Source organism: Plutella xylostella, chromosome 12, assembly GCF_932276165.1.
Source record: "Plutella xylostella chromosome 12, ilPluXylo3.1, whole genome shotgun sequence".
NCBI lineage: Eukaryota > Metazoa > Arthropoda > Insecta > Lepidoptera > Plutellidae > Plutella > Plutella xylostella.
In genome coordinates this window covers 10,679,881-10,702,623 of record NC_063992.1, presented here as the reverse complement: position 1 = coordinate 10,702,623, position 22,743 = coordinate 10,679,881, and the positions used below count along the sequence as shown (strand labels likewise).

General features: G+C 39.8%; 1 protein-coding gene across 8 annotated transcripts; it reads right to left on the bottom strand.

Annotated features, from left to right (window-relative positions):
- Window positions 1-1,581: 1,581 nt before the first annotated feature.
- On the bottom strand, window positions 1,582-22,469 carry LOC105393403 (reticulon-1-A). Of its 8 annotated transcripts, none has more exons than XM_048624328.1 (7): window positions 21,493-22,469; window positions 15,905-15,940; window positions 7,341-7,548; window positions 4,514-4,615; window positions 3,480-3,586; window positions 2,939-3,044; window positions 1,582-2,141 (listed from the first exon to the last, which is right to left on the bottom strand). In XM_048624328.1, the coding sequence occupies exons 1-7, from the start codon at window positions 22,142-22,144 to the stop codon at window positions 2,087-2,089; spliced, it is 1,266 nt and encodes a 421-aa protein (XP_048480285.1). In that variant the 5' UTR covers window positions 22,145-22,469; the 3' UTR covers window positions 1,582-2,086. The 8 variants fall into 8 exon arrangements, with proteins under 8 accessions (XP_048480285.1, XP_048480289.1, XP_048480287.1 ...); XM_048624332.1 differs by lacking the exon at window positions 21,493-22,469 and adding an exon at window positions 19,853-20,019; XM_048624330.1 differs by lacking the exon at window positions 21,493-22,469 and adding an exon at window positions 16,023-16,149.
- Window positions 22,470-22,743: the final 274 nt, after the last annotated feature.

The following is a 22,743-nucleotide window of genomic DNA, read 5'->3' as shown; positions in this document are numbered from 1 at the left end:
TTACGACACAGAGTGTAGGACGCAGAATAATAACGTAAGTATTCGGTAAGTCCATTTCGTAGGTACTTGAATAAAAGGGGGGCAGGGGGCAGGGGCAAGGAAAAATAAATGATTTAAGATGATATTGAAAAGTGGTGCCCTCGTCCATCCGTCCGTCACGCAATTTTTTTATCAGATATGTTTTTTTACTCAAGCCTTGTACGGTTGCCTGCGCCTAAAAGTATACAGGGGGAGTTTTTAAAATAGCGATCCCTGATGATGAAGGGACCAGCTACATCTGTTATAAATCCGGGGACGTGTTGTGTGTGATGTGTGTAGCAGTGGTGTTTATGTGGATGTGCTTGAGCAGCAAATCTACAAGCAAATGAGCGATGTCAAGCTCACAAGCTTGAGATCGCTATTTTAAAAACTCCGCCTGTATACTTTTAGGCGCAGGCGACCGTACCTACATACATATGTGCTGAGTCAGCAGATATCACCGCAAATCTACAAGCAAATGAGGGATGTCAATCTTGTGAGATTGAGATCGCTATTTTAAAAACACCGCCTGTATACTTTTAGCCACAGGCGACCGTACCTACATACATATGTGCTGAGTCACCAGATATCACCATTGCTGGATTTACTTTACCCCAGTTCAATGTTAATCCCAATGTGGGTATACCTACCGTGTAAACCATATAGAACTACTATACAAAGGTCCATAGAATAGTTACAGTAAAGTTAACTACTTTTTTTTTGTATATTATGTAGTAGAATTAGCTTTTCATGCAAACTTCGGTTTTCCTGTGGGAATTTTAATAGACGTAGAAAACAATACACTACTACTAGGATAAAAACTATCCCATTTATCAATTCATAGTTCTGTTTTACTCCATGCTGTCAGAGTACTAGTTACATGCCTTTCATAAAAAAATCACGTTTGTAATATTAGTAGTAAGTACTTACTTAGGATTATATTTTCATAGAAAAGGGAACCTGCTCTTCTAGATTTAGTAAATCTAACTAACGATAGGATCAACCCGCAGTGGTCAAGCGAGGAGGTGGGAAATTACAAAAAGCTCCAAACTTATCATTCCAATGAGCCTGTGGACCTAACACCACTATCCTTGACTATCAAGTCTATAAACTTACAGTCGTCGAAATATAATAGGCCCGTTTCCGGACAGCTACACAAATTTGCTATTTACTCTTGATTTACTTGATGAAATTCATAAAGCCACAAAATCTGGCGTATTATTTAACGACTGAAACAAAAAAGAACTTCTGAAGCACCAAAAGTTACTAAGGGCCACTTGCACAAACATTTTAAGTCTAGATTTAGTGTCAAATCTCGATTTAAGAAACGTCAATCCATATAAAATTTGACACTAAATCGAGATTTAACACTAAATCTAGATTTTATATGTTGGTGCAAGTGGCCCTTATTGTTTAGTTTTTTTTTTTTATGATTTAGAATTGACATCAGCTGTCATCCCATACATTTTGGAGCTGTCCAAACGGGCCTCTTATATTTCGAAGACTGAAGTACATACATAGGTATTTCTCTTTTATCTAGATAAACTTAAAAAACAAACAAGGTTGGTTCGACAACTGTTTTTAATTTAAAATTTTAAAAGCAAATACATTAATCTCTGCGTCACCCGCCTCGTAAAGCTTTACACGTAAAATATGTAATCGATAGTTTTATCTTTATTTAATCGCTTAGAACACAGAATAACTCCAGAGCGGGTCTGCACGCACACGAGTGACGTCACCAAAATATCTGACGTATATTTGGAGTATAGTAATGTTGATGCAAAATAAATTAATAGCAGGAAAGATGTACAAAGTGTATCACGAAAAGTGATATTAAATTGGAAAAATTGCTCGAATGGGAAGAGCGACGGGCGAGTCTTAGAAAACAGCACACTAAGCTTTTCCGGCCTGTTCTGGAGTTATTCCGTATTCTGAGTTCAATAGTCATAATAATAATAATAAATATAACAATGAAGTTCTCCGGCAGCCGGCTAATGGATGAGATGTGTTCAAGGCGGAGCTGGCCCGCTATAGCTATCTCGCTCTCGTCGCCGTCGACGCCCACTCTCTACTTGTCCTTCTCGCTCTCAGCTTTCCTGCCGATTGGCACTGCTGCTCGCACTCTGTAATAGAAGGAAATTATACAAGTTAGTAGATATACCTTTCAAAGAATATATTATACCGTCGGCTGAGTACGGTTTAATATTTAAGATATTTTACATAATCTATGAAAGATTCAATTTTATCGCATACAAAGTGGCGCCTCTAGCGGAACTAATCAGGAAAGTTTGACAGAAAACGTGAGAAGTCAGATGAAAACACTCAGCACGACTTCAGCAAAATTCGCGATAAATTAGATCATAGGAACTCCTATTTACAAAATTTGTTTCGTACAGAAAAAACCTTATTTACTTATCTCATTCTCATCAGAATAAGTAGGTATAGAATGATACATTGTATGTTTTTTATATGGACTGGAGTGTAACAAAGTGACTAAGCCCATAGTTATGTAAATGAAGTCATCGATGCGATAAAATTAATTTGCATTTACTTTTGGATAGAACATCCTTCTATGTGCCATTAGGCTGTGCTTTAGGTAAGATTTCTTAAGAGACTATTGATTGAATGTACCCAATAGAGGTAAATGGTTTGGGTAATCGAGTGGTTTAAACCCGACATACTGTACTTAAAGGAAAACTTTTGTCACATCTTATAGTGTGCTTCTTGCATCCCGTGCTAGGTACATTTCGGTCCAAACAAATAGATAGTCTTGAAACTCTTGAAGTTGGGGCGCAAGAAGCGCATATCAACACATGGCAAAAGTTTTCCGTCGCACTCGCTCTCAAAGCCGCGACGCAAAACTTTTGCCACATCTTGTCATGCTTATCTCGCGCCCCGTGCTACGCCCGCGGGTACTCACTTGGCGGTGATCTCGTTGATCTTGGCGCGCGCCAGCTCCAGATTGGCGTCCACCTGCGACTTGTTCATCTCGTACGCTTTGGGCAGCGTGAACAGCGCTATCCACCCTGGAAGTAGAACGGTTGGCGGTTAGTCGCAGTCAAGTGTTTGTCATCTACATACAATAAGCCTCAGTTTCACCGTGGTCTGTTAGATCATTAACAGCCCTGTTACATTGTAATGGCATCAATTAAACTTCAGCTCCATATTAACAGAAGTGCCAAAAGTCAACAACTAATGCCTTGTTATGATCTAACAGAGTATGGTGAAACTGGGACTAATGTTAGAAAAAGACTTGTTTGTCGGTATGGAATGGAACGGAAACCGAATTAAAAGTATTTATTGGCCTATAATATTTCAGGAAACTGAAATGCGGTAAAATGCTTATGTCACGGTGACAAGTTGGCAATGACCGACAGAATATTAATTATTACGTGAAGGGGTTAAAAATAGGGTGACCATACGATATTTTAATTAATATTTGCATTGACGTCAAAACTTACCAAGGATGATGAGTGTGATGCCGTTGAAGCAGGCGCCCACGTACGTGAGGCACCACAGCAGCACGCCGAACTTGAGCGAGTCCACCAGGTCCTCCACCAGGAATAGCCTGCAATTCACACCACAATTTGTTGTAAGAACTGTTAATGTTTAAGTACGGTCAGGTGCAGATAAACCTGACCCCCCTCCTTAGACAAGTAAACCACTATCTCTGCCCCCCCTCTCATAGTAACAATGCTTCTGAGGGGAGTCAGGTTTCTTTGCCCCTTACTGTACTACAATATTCTTCTACTACCTTCCTCATTTATTCTTGAAGTCATTCATTAGCTTTTAGCGATAAGGCCGCCCATTGATTTATATCGACTGTATGAATTGTTATTTGTGTTCTGTGTAGTCAATAAAGGTGAGTTAGAAAGCATAGGGGCGGATACAATCTGTTGATTTATACACCAGACAATTGGTCTAATAAATATGGGATACGTAAATATTACAATATCTAGTACATTTTTAGTTACTACACAAATCTAAAAAATAAGACAGTGTGAACTGTATCTTTTTACGTGGTAGCACGAACCCGTAATGCAATTTGAGTCACTTGAATTCCGCTTAGCTAGTTTTACAGGTTACGTACTTAGACGTCATACTTGGATGAGAATATTTTTACCACCATATGAGGTGACACATTTTTATTACAGAAGATCAAATATTCAAGTACCTAAGTACCTAATACAAGACTGTTTAGGCTCAAAAGTTCTGTTAGTCAGACATTGGACAGCATTGTAATTCTGCCTTTGATAAGTCTTTTGTCTCGCACTCTTGTTGACTAGTACGGTATGGCCAGTCCTGATGAAGATTGGTGGTAAGTAGAGCCATATGTCATAAACTACTTGACTAGTACGGAATGGACAGTGATGATTAGTGCATTCAGTAGACCCACGTCCTGTAGGAGACTTCTGACATAGTATCGAATTGCCATGTTAGCCCGCGATAGGCCCTCTGACATATGTGGATGTAGACTACTACGGATGCTGCTCACCTGCGCAGCTCGCTGACGGTGGCGTTGAGGTGCGCGGTGGCTCCGGCCGCCAGCTCCTGCGCGCGCTCCGCGGGCACGCTCACTTCCTTCTCCAGCAGCCATCTGAGGATTTAAACGGGTTTCAGTTAGGTTATGTTGGATTTGGGCAAGCGGGTTGTGGTTGGTGGCAACCCGCACTAGGCCAGCGTGGTGGACTAGGCCTAAACCCTTTCCTTCATTGGAAGGAGACCCGTGCCCCAAAAGTGGGGACGCGATGGGTCTTGGTGTGATGTTGGTATTGCCATTTTTTCTGTATAAATTTCGAGTATTTATTTATATTATATTTTTATTTGAGATGGATGCTCTAGTGCAGATTTTGACTATTAGTCTTTATAGAAATAGTGCTAGACCCAACTTCATTTCATCTAAGTTATACATATTATTATTATACTAAAACATTCCGTACATTTATGCCGAATGAAAAAAACTAGCTCAGACTTTAGAAGTAAAATAAAACCGGCTGAGCACTTAGATGAAATTGATACGCCGCCAGACGAACAAAAATACAAGAGAAAGTCGGACAAAGAGGTGTCATGTTTCAATCCCACGCTAACATTTCGAGGTTTTATAGACACATCCTGAAAGTGGGGCAAATGGGGACTACCGTTTTTTTGCTCACCAGTTGGCGCCACTGTCGACTGAGGTAAAGAGGTACCATAGCTGTCAAATTTATCAAAGGCGACTTTATCAAATTGGCGCCAAATAAAGTTTTTAAATCTTGAATCTTATAAGCTTATTAATTATAAAATAACTATCATCATATCGAGTTACTATGCCGAAATGTTGTTCAGATCCGTTATATTGGGAAAGAAAAGGAGGACATATGTTACCAAGTGATAAAACTGTTCTAAAACAGTGGCTTGTGAAATAATTATTATCCGATAATCTCGTGTTTGTGAAAATCATTATAACCAATTTCAGAAAGAACATAATGTAAATAAGGATTAGGCATTTAATAAATACACTAAAAATAAAAGAATTACACACTGATTTAACTTTTATTTATCCTCTCCGTTTAAACACACTGCTATACAAAAAATATAACACATTAGTAATCCACACAATGAATGCTGGTTGAGTTGTTAGTTGAAACTTAATAATGGTAGTATAGTATACTAAGTATTCTATTATTTGTGGGGGTGTCAGTACCTGCACCTGGCTCACTCGAATGGAGCCTTTGTCCATGTCCGCCTTAAGGTCTAAACTCCACTCCTAAGCTTGGACCATTTCCTACCACACTGGTCCTCTGCAGGTTGGTGGGTTCGAAAATCTAGATATGCAGGTTTTATCACGATGTTTTCATTCACCGTAAGAGCACATGCACATAAACACCACTGCTACACACATCACACACAACACATCCCCGGATTTATAACAGATGTAGCTGGTCCCTTCATCATCAGGGATCGCTATTTTAAAAACTCCGCCTGTATACTTTTAGGCGCAGGCCACCGTACACTGTACATAAATTCCAAAGTAGTTACTCATTGGTGACAATATCTAGATCTGGAGTTTCATTTTTAGTGTTTACACTGCTATACAAAGTTTCTTAAGGCCACTCAACAGTATACACTGAATCATTTTGTTGTATGATGCTGTCCTCTACGTTAACAACCAAGTTACTGTTACGGTCATAGTCTTGGTGTCTGTAAAAAGCAAAAACATAGCTGTTACCTAAGCAAACAACCATACATTTCGTAAAAAATAAGTTTGTAAACAGTAAACAAACTAACCTCTGAATTAGCTGCTCTTTGAGACCGCTTATTTATGCGCCTCTTTTCCTTAATTCAGCTTTCAAAGCGTGCACATTCATCGATAAATAATCCATATTTGCGATAATTTCGCGAAAAGAGATCACTTTTCAACAGGGAAATGAACGAAAATATAATTTATCACGAAGCCCGCCAAACAAATTATATGAAAAGTAAAATGTCACTTAACCTCAGTCGACACCAGCGCCCCTAGCGGCAAATTCACACGCGTTACTCCCCATTGGATTGTTTCTGTAATCCTGAAATACGATTCAAGTAAAGTGGTCCCCTACGTAACTGTTAAATGTTAAGCAATAGTATCCCTAGGTAACAAGCAATTATACGGTTTGGCATCTGCATTAGGACATTTAATTTAAAACTAGTATATGCGAGTATTTCTCAATGAAAATTATACGATATGATGATAAGTTGCAGTCAATACGCGTTATTATCTTATCGGAATACTGAAAATCAATGTTGCATTTTCGATTTAATTGCATAAATAAGTTCAATCCTTATAATACCTACCTATGCATCTGGAATCGATAAGATTAAAACATGATCTTGGATTTACGCATCGTTTAGGTGATCTGATAAAGATCTAGAGAGGTTGGTAATCTAGCAAAAAATTAATGAGTAAACATGACATAGCACAAGCATTGAGATTGCAATCTTTAAAACATCAGGAATGTTTCATTTCTAACTAATCATAGATTTGCTTGGCTAAATCGTTAACCATATGGATGGAATTATGCAAAAATGCAATTCACTCAGCTGAATCATTATTACTTTTGCAAAGAAGTGTGTACCTATACATGCATCTCATTTATTTTTAAAGCATGTTCATTCTCAGTTTTTATTTGAACACTTTTAAGGCACATTTATCTATACCTATAGGATACAATCCAACTTTGACACGGGTGTTTCATCTTTGGTAACGAAATTTACTTATTCTACTTTGAAATGGACTGGAGACTGGACTGGAACTTGGATTTAGATTATAAAGCACTAAATAAATCTCCACAGGAAGCACTTACTTGAAGGGATGTCCCTCATTGGTCTTCTGGACGGCCTGCAGCACATTCTTGTAGATGCGGAAGCCGACAGCGGCCGACAACGCCAGCAGCGACACGTACGCCAGCACCGACACCACGGAGCAGCACGCCAGCGCCACCAGCAGCGCCAGCCCCGCGCCCAGCGCCGCGCCCGACCGCGCCGGGTCCCGCCAGTAGATCAGTGACTCCACTGCGGAGATTAGCTAGGTTATTATATAGGTGGTGATGAGGTGGCTAAAGTATTGTATGCACTTGAGCATACTCAGGCGAATGAGCGGCTCATTTGGCCGAGCCGCTCATTCGCCTGAGCATGCTCAAGATGATACAAGGCTTAAAGCGTGAATGACGTTTATGGTACAGGTAGAAAAGGATACATCACCCTTATTATTGATGCCGTACTAGGTAAAAGGGGAACTAAAGCGCGAATGACGTACAGATAGAAGAGAAGATACACTACTGGAAATGAGCTTTATTATTGAGTCTATAAGAGGTGTTATAAGAGAAAGGAGTAACTAAATAGCGGATGAAGTTTAAGATAGAGGTAAACCAGCGACTTTACTGGAAAGGGAAGTAAGCTTTATACATATTGTAGACGATACAAAAGATGATATCGCAAGTTTACTTTGTAACTAAAGAGTGGATGACGTTTACATTACGGGAAACATATGCTTTATTTTCTACGCGACAAGGGATGATATCGAGAAAACTAGTTATTGAAACCGATGGTACGCTTATGGTGTGCAGGTGATCAACCTCATCAATATGCGATAACCCGTCGAGCCGCTTGTAGCAGCGGCTGTTCACACTGCACAAGCGAATATGTACACAGTTACGACAAAGCCCGAGCATTCCAGCCACGTCCACAGACTACGTAAATTACACATCACACCCGAACGTCCACGTCCCCATAGGACATAGCCATACGTAAACAACGGATCGAGAGCAACTTTCTTTTATTGAGATTTGAATACGAGCTTCCTTTTCTGTTATTGTTTGGGGTTTTTGAATTCGGAGCGCACTTTCACTTGGGTTTTTTTTTGTCGAAAGGAGTATTTACCTGGTCCGCGTGGAGGTAGAGGTTCACCGTTTTGGCTCGCGTGCCTGGACGTCTGCTTGGGGCGCGCCATGGTGGCGGAGTGAGCGAGAGGCGAGAGCGCGCGCGGCACGTGGAGCCGAGCGGCGCCACGCACCAGCCTTTCTCAACACGTCACCCGCCTCGCCGACACTACACTACTGACACCACGGCGCTGATAACCGCAAGACAACGCAAGGTTAGCTAGCGAGCGATACGCGAACACGGGCCGACTGTTTTCGCTATCTTATTCGAAACAATATCTTACAAAGTTGAATTGCAAGATAAGAAATGGAATGAACGAATGCGAGTTCATAAATACGTGAGTCTTAATTTGGTACGGATAATTTATATCTGGCAGAACCAGACAGAGGATTCAATAAACCCCAGAAGGCTAAGTACTGAAGCCATTACATCGTATCTTTATTGAGCTATCGTTCAACGATAAACGAAAAGTAACCACTCGAAACAAAACTGTTTCTGATGACTCGACAGACGGACCAACAACAAGGATTCAGATTCTCATTTCAGACGGCAGGTCATCGACTTGCATTTAAAACGCGCATGCGAATTCAGCGCTTATTGTTTTATTGCGCAGTCTGTGTTGTCCCACTTGAGCCTTTGTGCATGGTCACCCGACAACGACGTGCAACCTCAATGTTACGGTCGGAAATGCCGAGACAAGTCTGTCGAGTGACGAGACGAGAGTCGTAGACCCGTGTAACTTTACTGAATTTTAAATAGATTCCATTAAAATACCTGGAGAGCAAAAAATTCGCGTAGGTTTTGCATAGGCCGCTATGATAGACTGTTTATCGCTAATTATCCTTTTGTTGAAACCGTAGTTAGCTACATTATGTGAATCGGTCAACTATGAAGCAAACATTCGGAGTTCCTATCATATTATAATAGATATATTATATCTATAACCATAATAAACCACTGAAACGACAGTAAGTAGGTGCGTGGTGAAGTCATGTTGGGATACAGCCATCGCCGGACAAAACCAGTTATTAAAAGAAAGCGAAATGAAAATAAGTTAAGGGAACTGAAGTCATAATCACAGGATTTGTTATGTGTGCTCCGAATGTAGGGTGGTGATTTCGGAGTACCTAAATAACGAACTAGTCCTTGCAAAAATAGAACCACTGTTGTGATCCAAGATAAACTCAACGGGATTAGACCATCTTCATGTAAATTAGAATTTTAAGTTCTCATTTTGAGTGAATATTTTTTATAATGTTCTTATGAGAAATAAAGTATCTTAAACCTGTAGTAGAATAATGATGATGTGGAAAAATGTTTTGAATGTTATAAGAAAGAAATCATCAAATTAGATAGTAAATGTAACAAGAGAATTAACCCAAATGGTTGTCCATACAGACTAAACCACCAAGTTTTTGTCTGTGAAAGTTATTTTTTAAGTAGGTAAGTAAGTATAGATATTAGCACAAATCAATCAAATCATAGACAAATAAGAACTTAGGATATTTAACATAAATATTCCATATTTCATATCTGGGGAACAGCATGAGTTTTTAGTGAGGAACCAGCAATATGACTTTATGATTCTTTTCCAGCATACGTTGGTCCTGCTACGTTATTGATTATAACACAAACCCTGAGCTCAGTCAGCAGTCACCGTAAGGCAATAAGCTCATTTGCTGATCTGTTAAAAACAACATTTACGTTTGTAAGCAAAGCATAGGTGTTGAATGTCAGTAATCCAATACACACACTTTCTCTTACATTTGTTTTTCTTTATAGTTTTTACCTAACTACACCTACATCACGTTCAAATATCGCTCACACTCACGCATGCATTTTGAGCTCATAAATTTGCACAGCCAAGCGTTAACGCATTCTATTTCATACAGTTTGTAGATCGGTGTTTGTTTTTTAACCATCGAAGAAAAAGCGAGGTGTTATTGGCTTGTGTATCCGCGTGTTTATCAGGAGACAACAATACAACTTTTTCGTGGTTTATTAAAATAAGGCGACTCTGTAGAAAAATCAAATAACTTGTGAGTACAGAGTTTGAGCCATGGAAGTAGAAATTTTGAGCATCAATTTAATAAAGTAACCGTCCAATGAAAATAAACAATTGGAGAGGATATAGGGGAGTTCAGTAGTTTTCCTCCAAATTATATGGCAGCAGCTATATTTCAAAGGCCATTATGTCCTTACAGAAGACCAATTAAAGATTAGCCAATCATCAATCGAATCGATCTGAGAAGCTCTTGCCATTGCCAAAATAAACAGCTACGCTCAGATTGAAGGGCGTCAGGAGGGTTACTCTATACTGACGAAAAACAAACGAACGAGAGCTGTCGTGCAATCGGCACGTTTATTACAACGAGATAGAGGGGTGGCTCGCGCAATAGCGCTCTGATACTTTGTTTTTTGAAATTATAGAGTGACCCCCCTGTGGCGGTCTGGGCTGGCAACAGACGCCGGCGGGGGCGGCGCGGGGCGCGGGGGGACGGGGTCAATGCCACCGCTTATCACAAGTCCGAACATTGTAGTTTCATTACGTGAAAGAAAATGATTACAACATGGTGATATAAGAACTTTCGATTTATGAATGTCGTTAGGTAGAGGGTATGGTAAGGGGAGGTAAAGGTAAATATACGCTTTGAAAGCCTACCGTGGTTGAGTACAGCTGATTAAGTAAAATAAAAGGTAAATAAGGAAAAAAAACTTTAAGAGAAAAAAAGGATGAGTGGAGTCGGATGCAAGGAAACGCCATAGGCTTCTGTCTAATAATCTTGTAAAATTATTCAGTCATGTAATGTAAGACAAACACAGGATTTCAATATCGGCCTACATAAGTATCGATTCGCACAAAAACACATTTGGCCCTACACATTTTTTTTTTTACAAATGACAACACATTCAAAATTTGTATATGACAATGAGTTATAGGCATTTACATAGACATAAGGATAATAGAAAAGCCCGAGAAGCACTTACCCTGTTTTCTGAACATTTTTCAAATAGTTATATTACGTCCGGCGAGACGTAGTGAGCACCCAACCAGTGATAAGATACTGACACGATAAGACCCAGAAGCTATATTTAATGCAGTCCACGAATATCTTTTTTGATAAAATATTCAATGCCACCGATATTGCAAAAAGAAGTAAGTACCTACCTATAGGTAAGTATTTATTTAATTTGTTAATCAACTTTTTACTTGCGCGAACATGGACAATGTTATTAACATTGATACTACCGTATGTAATATTAAAATATTATATATTATTATTATTGGTAGTATCAATTTCAAAATACATGGCATAGTGCATAGTGTACAAGTTATTGAAGTATGAAGGAAAGTTGAGAAAGTAGATCCGATCGTCCTTTATAAAAGTTACCTTCCATAAAATGGACTACTCGGGACGGGTTTTTTTTGTAGGAGCAGATAGGAAGTCCCGGGATGATGATGATGGGAACGTCAAATTAGATAAAGTTTTTTCATTTTCATTTTCATACATGAATAGGTAAAACTATTATCTACAATAGGAAAAGATGTAATGCTATAGGATCAAAACACCATCAATCCTACAACAAGTAAAGCAAACAATGACTTCAAAATTATTATCAGTTGCTTTGTTGATTCTATGAAATCACAGAAAATATCAAATAACGCAACGTAAACAATCTACTTCGAAGAAATACTAACTAAAGTTAGTATTTTGCACAAATATGTTGTGAATTTGTGATGCAGAGAGAGTGAATCTTATTAATTAAACTCACTCAAACGCAACGATTAGGCCGGTCGGCAGGTGCCACTGGATAAGTGGATAAGCTATTTAGTTACAGGTAAGAATGAAAGTTATTATTTATTTCTGTCCGCTTAGTTTGAAAAACATATGAGCGGATCCACAGATTCAGGACGGTTTACAAGATTTTTATAATGTAAATTGGGTAACTCAGCAACCGTATTGCTGTTGCCTCTGGATTAGCTAACTCAGACAGTACTGGCTACATTATAAAACCATACAACAATGCCACCCGCCATTCAGAAACACGATACATGGAAATCAGTGTACGACGACGACAATGCTCAAGTCCAACGTCACAAGCGAATTAAAATACTAGTAGCCAAGTAGGAACAATGATGTCTTGTGTGAGACAAAGATACGTCACACACGAGACCGAATACAAGACGCAGGCGAAAATATAAATTCAAGCTTCCGTATACCACGCCGGGTGGAAGCAAAATTCCAATTTCAAATATCATCCACGTGGAAGATTCCACTGCCCTTATGGAAAAGTACCTAGCAGTCTTGTGACCAAATAGGCCACGGAGTTTCTACTGTAGACTGGAGCGGATTTTGGATGCACTTATCATTGTAACGATAATATAATAGTAATGGGTGTAATTAACCACGTCGATTAGAGAAGATAAGAGACCGTTACATCATTCTTGAAAATTTTACTTGGCTAGAAGCTAGAATACTTACAGCATTTTGGGTGCACAGAGTTTTTGTGAATTTTTATTACATTATAATGGTATTTATATTACATTATAATGTATTTTTATTACATTATAATGGTATTTATATTACATTATAATGTATTTTTATTACATTATAATGGTATTTATATTACATTATTATTTATTACATTATAATGGTATTTTATAATCTCTCACCCTTTTATTTAATTTCCTAAAATTGTTTGTTTGTACCTTCTAACTTTTTAAATTCTATGGTGTTTAAATAAATATTTTTTGATTTTTGATTTTTTTTTTGATTTAATATTTTATTAAGAGACACGCGGAGTATTTTAAGCAATATTTCAGTCAAGAATATAGCATGTGTTATCCATGTGTTTAGAACATGCTATATTTTAGAACATGACGTCCCTCGAGATTTGAAAAACTGTGTCGATAGCCTCTAAGACACGGATGCACAGACCGCGGCCCGCGGGCCGCATGCGGCCCGCCGGTCGAATACTAGTGGCCCGCCGACGGCAAAAATAATAGTTACCCTCGTACATTCGAAAAATATTATTTCTAAAAACAATGTTCGAAAAGTAGTTAATCACAGGCAATTCAAACAATTCCTTGATGACATTGAAAGCGAATATAGAGATTTATTGTATTAAGGATACAGAAATAAGGTGGCTAAGTCGTGGATTGACACTGGAACGATTTCTTAATTTAATAAGAAGAAGAAATTCGATTTTTTCTGGCAGAAAAGCAAAGGGATGTCCAGGAACTTAAAAATCCTGATCAATGCAGTTAGAAATTATCGACATTCAAAACGACCAAGATTTACGCAGCTAATTCAACGAAAGAAAATTACTGAACTTTTACCACTGCAGTGATAAAAATACGTACAAAGAGTTGCTTATAAACTCTGCTCTAAAAATATGCCAGCTTTTTGGTTGTACCTATACCTATGTATATGTGAACAAAACTTTTCAATACTAAATCGACAAAAAAATCGAAACCGCCTTGCAAAGGAATGTTTGAAAGCAGTTTTACGTGTAAATTGAAGCCAAATAAATAAATAAAAGATTATTAAGCCCTGCCACGCTTCAAAATAAATCAATTATTTTTAAATTTTAACATTAAGTACCTACTTATTTTCAATTCTTGATTGTCTTTAATTACCTATAAGTACTTCTGGCGGCCCGCCATCAGTTCATAATTTGTCCGAGTGGCCCCTAGTCTTGATAAGTCTGTGCATCCCTGCTCTAAGATAACAAGTTTTGTTGATTTCACAATAATATTCCAATCGGTACATATTATATCAAGAATCCTCAATTCTTCTCACAATCTACGTTCAGTGGTCACATCACAGACAATCGTAATCTATAGCGTAGTCTGTCACTCAAACGTGATGTCGACACTGATAGTCATAGGAGTATCTAGGACACTTCAGATCTCATGAAGAATTTAGTTTGATGTATATTTCAGTACATATTCATCATTGTCAAGAAAATCAAGAACCAGATCATAAATTTTAAGGGTTTATAATATCAAAGGAACGGCGAACTTTCAACTTTTGGGATAGTTTATGATCTCGGGTTCAAAAAGGTCACTACACAATGCTGTGACGTTATAGCAAACAGTACAATCGGCAATTACATGAGTAATCATGTCTCTGTCAATTAGACCTTCATAAAGAGTCCAAAGTATGAAATATAATCATATACAATAACGACTCATAAGTAAACAACTTTACAATACAAAGGAAATACATTTGTAATTAAATTGCTTCTTATCTAATGCAGTTAAAGGACTCATCAAGGACTCAAAACTTCTCACATGTCGGTATTGAGTTACCATTACCACCTCGTGTGAGTGTTGCAAATGTGTTCTTAAACCCATGTGGCAAAGTTATGAATTGGTTGTGGAGTCCCACCACGAGGAAAACAGGTAGACTTACATCAGCATTCGGGCGACTAATTAAATTAGTACATATGTTGGCATAGAAATTAGGCTAGCTCATAATTTATCCTCTTTAATTTTAAGTAGTGTGTTTCATACACTAATATTGCTCACAGTGAAAGAAACCTTTCAGCAATATTGTTGAATAATCAAGGAAAATTACATGATCTTTGTGGAGATTAAAATCATATCATAGGAACAATTCTAATTGCCGCTTGGTTCAATGTCAGTAAAATAAAAACTGAATCTAATTTCAGCTTGGCAAGGGACTAGTTCTGCGAGTGGACGGCGGGACGCGGTCGCATGCGCAGATTGATGACCAATTATTTCAAAAGGAACACCAAGACTAGATCCATTCCGAGAGGTTAGAACAATCCTTCACACAAAAATAGCAATAAGAAGTACAAGGAATCAACACGGCAGAACTGTGCTCGGGAAGTCAGGTTCCTAGAAATAGAAACCATGTTTCTGGTTGAGGGTATTTGGGTTTTTTGCTGTTATTAGAGTTCTTGGCCACGGTACAACTGTGACAAAGGTTGATGTACGAGGCAGGAAGAATTCCAACAGGTTAATGGAGCAGGCACGAGTAGCATTTATGTCAGTTCATGTAAAATTCAAAATTTTATGTTTCTAAGAGGTCTTTCAGTGGAAATACGTAAAAAAACACAAATATTTGAGTATCGCAAATTTTTGCACTATCCAACATAGCGTTTGGAAGCTTCACAAATTCTCAGTTAGTGACACATGTTGGCCGATTCGGTGGGACCTTGACATGCTAGGTTATTATTGTTCTGCCACCGGGAGCGGGGACGATAAATAGTCTGATTGTCGGCGACGCGCCTCGTCAGGTGGACGGGCTGGCTGGGCTCGTCGCATGCACACTGCACACTCGGAATGACACCGTCATCGATCGCATTTTTTACAGCACAACTGTTGACACACGTCTCACTGTACACATAGCTATACATCGGTCACTAGGTCACATCGCAGGGCGGGCGGGGGCGCGGGGCGGGCCGCCCGGGCGCCAACCTAAGCGTATTTCTGCCTCCGTCCACGGCGACCACTCACCTTTGGGGTGCAGCCTCTGCGGGTCGAACCAAGCATCTGCAATAGAAGGCGGCGCGTTAGCGGGTTAGTGGCGACAGAGAAGCGTGCGAAGCGATCGTCTCGGGTGGTGGTGACTTACGCGGGTCGAGGACGCAGCAGTATGTAGGCCCTGAGGATGCCATGTTTGCACTTTACGTAACTTGTATTGTGCGGCGGCAGAGGGAGCGCGCGCCGCGCCTGACACTCGCGTCGATACTGAGCGCCCCGCGCCCGCGCCCGCCGCCCCTCGACCCGCGCATGCGTCGCGCTGACAGACACTCCGCGACACTCCTGGAGCCCCTGCATCCTGCACTACCTGCACCAGGACCAACACCACCACCGGGAGAAGACACTCTTACATGCTAATTAGAAGATAGACAGATGTGTGTTAGTGAGTTATAGGAAAGGAAAATATTTACAGGTATCCCGATGCCCACCGGATCTCGATAAATGTACCTAAAAGTACATCTGGACATAGGCCATTGACATATTAATTATCTATTGACGAGATAAGCGATGTTGTTTACGGTCATAAGGTCATCTTACATAATGTTACGGAGGTTGAACTCAATTGGCCTCCCTTCCTTTGTGAGATACATTGACCCCAATACATTTCTGGGTCTCGATTAAACTATTGTAAATACCTTAAGTTGTTTAGTCGTCAAAAATATCCTTTTCAGACCTTAAATAAGCTTAATTTATAAACCAAACATAATATATAAACCTTGTGACCGACACTAAAAGTTAATAGAAACATATAATAAACAGATGAGTACCAAGAGTTAACGGCGTAATAGTGGTCACCTGTAGTTACTACTCTGGTCTGTGATTGACCTTCATATCCTTTATCTGAGGCAATCATTACTCACCGATGACGCTTCACGCTTTACAATGATAAATCTGGCTAATGGACGAAGCGTCAGCTCAATGGAAACCATCAGCGAAATAAATTAGATCAGTAAGAAGATTTCCACATTTTATGACTGTTTTTGATTAGGTTCTCTGAACGTAATGGTGGTGTTTGTTTTTCACTTCTCATTTAGCAGAAGAGATTTTGATAAGATTTCCAAGGAAAGATACCGTAGTTATTTATGTCTATTTTTATTTAACAAGTTCATTTCTTTCTAATACAAAAGTAGCCATGTCTCTCTGGCTTTTTTGCCTAAAACATTGCATTGATATAAATGAAATTTAGTCTCGTGGCAGCAAAACCTTAGCAATAAAAAAAATATAATTGAAAACACGTTAGTTAGTGCTTCAGAATTTACACAATCCGAGGGAGCAGGCCCTGCTATAAAAACTGTCTGGACAAGAACTGAATCTCCTTTCGTCTAGACAGGGTTTAGTGCGAATATGACTGTGTATGATGAGTGCGGTGGCACATGGCAGTCAAACACGATACGAAGCCACAAAATAAGTAATTAGCATGACGATTTAGTCTAATTAAATCACGCACATTGGTTGTTAGCAACATCAAGCTTTTTGTGCTACCTTAAAATTAATAAGGTCACAGTTTAGTTACGTTTTGGAAATGGAAACATACACATAGTGATAGAAGCTTAGAGCTGTATTGTTGTCATCGATGGATGATTGTAATATGTATCATATTGGATGGATAGGACCTATGTAGGTACGTAAGTATGATAAGTACATATAACATGACTAATATCGCATAAGAATTCTGTAGCAGTAGACAATAATAAGTAATTGGCTAACCACAAGAGGCATCGCTCACAAACAACATAAGATTTTAAAGACCTGGAACAAAATGTAAAAATATAGACATCGAGGTCGCTTACGTCACAGAATTTCACACTTCTGCAGGTAACCCTGCACTATCAGATCGTCTAGATAGGAAAGACAAACAAAGTCACTTTTGCAAAGATTCTACAAATCGTAATACCTATGTGGTACGGTCGAAGATAATAAACCGTGTAATTTGAAGACGACACTGAAGTATTGTAATTCCACGAATTTGCTAATGAGTTTTAAAATGGAAATTGTTAAAACGAATAATATAAGGCAAAGAATAGAAATATGGGAAGTACTGCAGAATCATACAATCAATTTAATAATCTGAGTTTAATATTCTGAGGTATGTTGCATGAAAATTCAAATAAGGTACCTACTTATGCATATTATCGCTTTCAATACTCTAATCAGCCATAACTTGGTCACTTGCAACTCCTAAACATTTGATGGGCTGACATTGAGTTCCGTACGTTATTTATTACATTAAACACACATCGACCAATGTGGGAAACTTTTTTTGAAATACTTACAATTCACTTGCGTGCTACAACAATGAATCAAAATGATTTCAGATTTGCCTGTCGGAGTTTATAAACCGGGCTTGCATATTATTTTCCGTTACTATGGGGGCTTTTGTTTTATTGAAAGGGGTTGGATGGTATGCAATTATTTTGAAATACCCAGTGAGTCATAGCAATAAGTCTACTTCATTGTGTCTAGCTGAAATGGTATCTGCAGAAATTTAATTTAAAGTTGTTAATATCGTAACTGGCTACACAATAGCTCTTTTGCCGGTTCAGTACTCTGTCCTATTTTCAACGAAAACCAAAGCTGGCAGACGTTGAAACAAAAGATATAAATAGAACAAATTCAATCCCATTTTCAGGTGGAGCTACGCTCTTGAAAAGTCAATTGCAAAATTGCCTACGTCAGGAATTTAAAGAGATTCTTTAAATGTCTGGATAGTAAATCGCTGGAGCGAGTTATTTAGTTAGGGCGGCCACAAAACAGGATTGGATAGTCAGTCGTGTGTCCAACTCCCTCGGAGGCTTGAGCGTGTATCGATCTGACCTCCCTACTCACCCCCACTCTTTGCAGGCCTAGCCTTTATTACTCTACCCGTCTGGGTTTTTCCGTAGGAAGTATTACATGTCCTAATAAAGTTTATAAAAGATCGTAAACTCTATAACAAGGGAGGGAAGGGTTAGGGGATGCACACTCCGACTCCAGGTATTGCCCTACTAGACCTGCATAATTAATGTATTTCAAATGTATAATGATATATCCTTGATGTATCCTCTTTGTTAAAATATATTTATAAATGCATCCAGAAACCCTGGGTCGTTTATATTTACAAAGAAGTTCGGTACACGTATGAAACAAAAGTGAATGTCCGTGTTTTCGGTAGCTCTCTCGAAGTGACTGACCTGAGTGCTTTGTGTGCATGACGGAATACCGGAAAATGGAGTGACGTCATCTTCAAAGGGAAATACAGGGAAACTGCGTCTCAGTTTTTCGAGGGGAATGTTAACTAGGTCACCGTGTTGAGTGGGACTTGTTGAGAAAAAGGGTGGCTTTGATGAGCTCAGCCGTAACAAAGGAGTCCTTCAAAATCATAACCTTGATTTTTACAATGATTTCATTTAAGTTATTGTGATAATACCGAAAAAAAACATAAAGGTAGGTAGGTAAGTACATAATACATATACTTTCGTAAATATTATAGTAACAGTATAACTACTTGTAGTATTGTACGAATAAAATTGACATTCGCCATATATTCAGAGATTTAATGGCACGGTACCAATGACAAATATATCAAATCAAGATAGATAGACGTATTGCATAGCAATGCAATTAAAACATTAATGCTCAACAAAAGGTCGATAAAGGTCGTATTGCATATTTTAGAGGATGACCAAGAAAACCACATAAATCTCAAAAGATATTAGTCAAACTAAATTATCCAACAAGACATTAAAAAGCTACTTCCGCTGATGCAATGAATCAAAAATAAAAAATCCAATTTTAAACATTCCATATTTCAGGGAGAGTTTCGCATAAAATTTACTTTTGAATTTCCTGAAGACAATGAAACAGAATGAGGTCAGACCTTCCAAACAGGCTTTCATGCTGTCTAAATAAAATTATTTTGAAGAAGATTCTTTCAGTACTCACTAGTAAAACTTTCGCTTCCGAAACCCATGGCTGCTGTTCAATCCAAATTCACATGAAACGTATGGTTATCCTCAAAATGTTCGATGTGAGTCACTGCACCCACTCAGGTCATTTAAGTACTGATAATGTGCTAAAAAACGAGTCCCACCAACGCGACGTAAGCTCTGTGCGATGGGATGCAAACTTCTGAATGCCTAGCTTCAGAATCGCCGCTAAAAATAGCAATGGCGGCGTAGTTACCACGACGCGACGACGCTTGCAGCTACAGCGAATGCCGAAAAGAACCGAGGCAATTGTATTTTTTCTCAAAGAAGGTTTTAAGACAGACGTTTGTCAGATTTCAGCATTTGAACAGTTAGGAACTAGTACATATTTCGAAAGCAGAAATATCTAATTTGGAGCATCTAGCTAACGAACGAATACGACGACGCTGAATATTAGTGTGGGCATAAGAAATGAAGCTAATTAGACAAAGACTTTCACATTGTTAACAGCTGAAGGATTTCCGCGTGAGATAAGTCAGTAAGAAGCAGTGAATTGCGATTTCATACTCACTACTTTCGAATTTGGCTTTATAAAATTACAAAGTTGAAACTTTATATTTGTGTTAATTTTACGATAGTGGCATGAAATAATTATCTCTGCAATGAGCCAATGAGTCATACACAGAAAATAGGGTGGTAAACCTATGGGGTCGGCTTATTCACAATTCATGTGCATTTTACGTGGAATCGCATCGATTTTTGCTTTACTTAGGGCTGCTAGATATGAATCTAGAGCAGTGGCCTGGGTCAGTAATGCACCCTACCGTGAAGCTTCCTGTGCGCTATGGGTTAAAAATATTGGGCGCCAAATATGTGGCGTCAATTTGAAATATACTCCAATTCAACAGAGCCTTTTCATGTGAAGGTTTCAGCGGCCACCGTTAATCCAACTCTACAACTCGGTCATCGCTCTTGCCGCTTCGTTTCCTCCGTAGCCGACCCCCTCCCACTAGTTCGTGTCCCCCCCCCGCCTCAAAGTAATGCAAGTCCCGATTATATGGTAACAAGTTTTTGCACCGCCTCCGAACTAGAATTACAATTAAGTATGACTCATAGTTATGAAGTGTTATGGATTCGATTGGCCGGATTGAAGGACGGCTATAACAGAAAGCTTTTAATCATCTTTCCGTTTCTGTTGGCCATCATAGTAGGCATTAATATTCCATCCAGTTCTGATGTAGATTGATGACTAATATGCCGTCGCCAGGTAGTATTGAGTTTGTTACACCTGCAGACGCCATTTTTCACGGTCGATGGAATCCGTAATGAACAGCGCCGTGTAACACGGACTACACAAAGTCGGAAAAGGGTTCTTATCATACCTACACCACCATTCTAAAACATATTCTTCGTGAAATCATGACAAAACATCGTCTGACTAAGTAAAATTACGCATGCAGTAGATATTCCAGAACAAAGTAAATTAATATTTTGTACCCATGACACATTTTCCGCGTCACGTTTATTTTAGATTCCGTGAAATAATAGGTAAGGAACTACTTTATCGGTAGGATATTATGAATTCAATGGAACATGTATCAGCTGGTGTAATATTATGAAACAGTGTAAGTATGTTCGTGAAGGGAAGCCACTCACCGAGTCCCATCTGGCAGAAGATGACCTCGGCCTCGATGACGTGAGCGACGGGCGCCGTCCGCGGGGCCTCGGGCTCCTTGGCTGCGGGCTTCGGCTGAGGAGCTGGCTCCTTGGCGGGCGCGGGGGCCGGCGCGGGCTTCGCGGGGGCGTGCTCCGGCACCGGCGGCTTGACCTCCACGGCCGGGGCGGGCTTGGGCTCGGGTTTCACTTCCGGGATAGGGTCCGGCTTGATGGGGTCCGCCGGTAGCGTGTCGTGGAAGGGCGTGGTGTCGAGCAGCGAGGCGGGCTCGGGCGTGGGCGCGCCGGGCCGGGCGTGCGGCGGCGGCTCGGGCCGGTGCAGCGGGGACTCGCTGGCCGACACCTCCGACTCGCTGTCGGTGAACTTGTCGGCCAGGTGGTCGCTCAGCTTGTCGGTGGCGGAGGGCGCGCGGGGGGTGTCCACGAACAGCTCCTCGCGCTCCGTGTCCAGGAAGCCCTGGGTGGCCGTGCGCGCCGCCGCTGGGTGGTGGAACGGTGACTCCTCCCGTTTCCCCTCGCGCTCCAGGTGCTCGAAGTCGTCGACGGAGTCCTGCTCTCGCTTCAGCGGTTGTGTAACGGGAACTTCCGGACCGCTATCCCCTGTCGCTAAACTTCCGAGCAGATCGGCTTCCATTTTTAAGTTATAAAGGAAGGTGTAGGTAAGTACAGATACGTCTATGTGGGAGGAGGTCCTTCCGTGCCTCCTTGCTCTCTCGGACTGATAACTGCGCTGCGCGCCGGCGAATGCACGACGTCACTCAACAGCACAAAAAACGGTATTACTCATCGGCCGTCGGAGGTACTTAGCTTCCGACTGCCGGTAGGGATAAGAAAGAAAACAAAATAATTGTAAAGTCTACAAATATTTTAAATATTATACGAACTCTGAATAGTTACGTGGACTTGCTTTGAGCTTTATTATTTCGCAAATGCTGCAAAATCTATGTGAAGTAAAATAGTAAAAATTATTGACTTTTAGTCGTTGACCTGTTTTATCGACGGTGGAACAGAGTAACAGACAGAGCTGACAGAGATAGAAGATGGACTCTGACAAGACCGACACAAAAAATAGAGAATGTTTAACTTATTCTCTTTTAAAATGTTTAAATCAGTTCCAATAAATAATAAAATCAAAATTAATATTTAATTTATATTAAAAAGACTAAAAAAAGGCATAGAGATGGAGTAAATAATAAATATTCTATTTTATATATGGCAACATTGTGGAGTTAA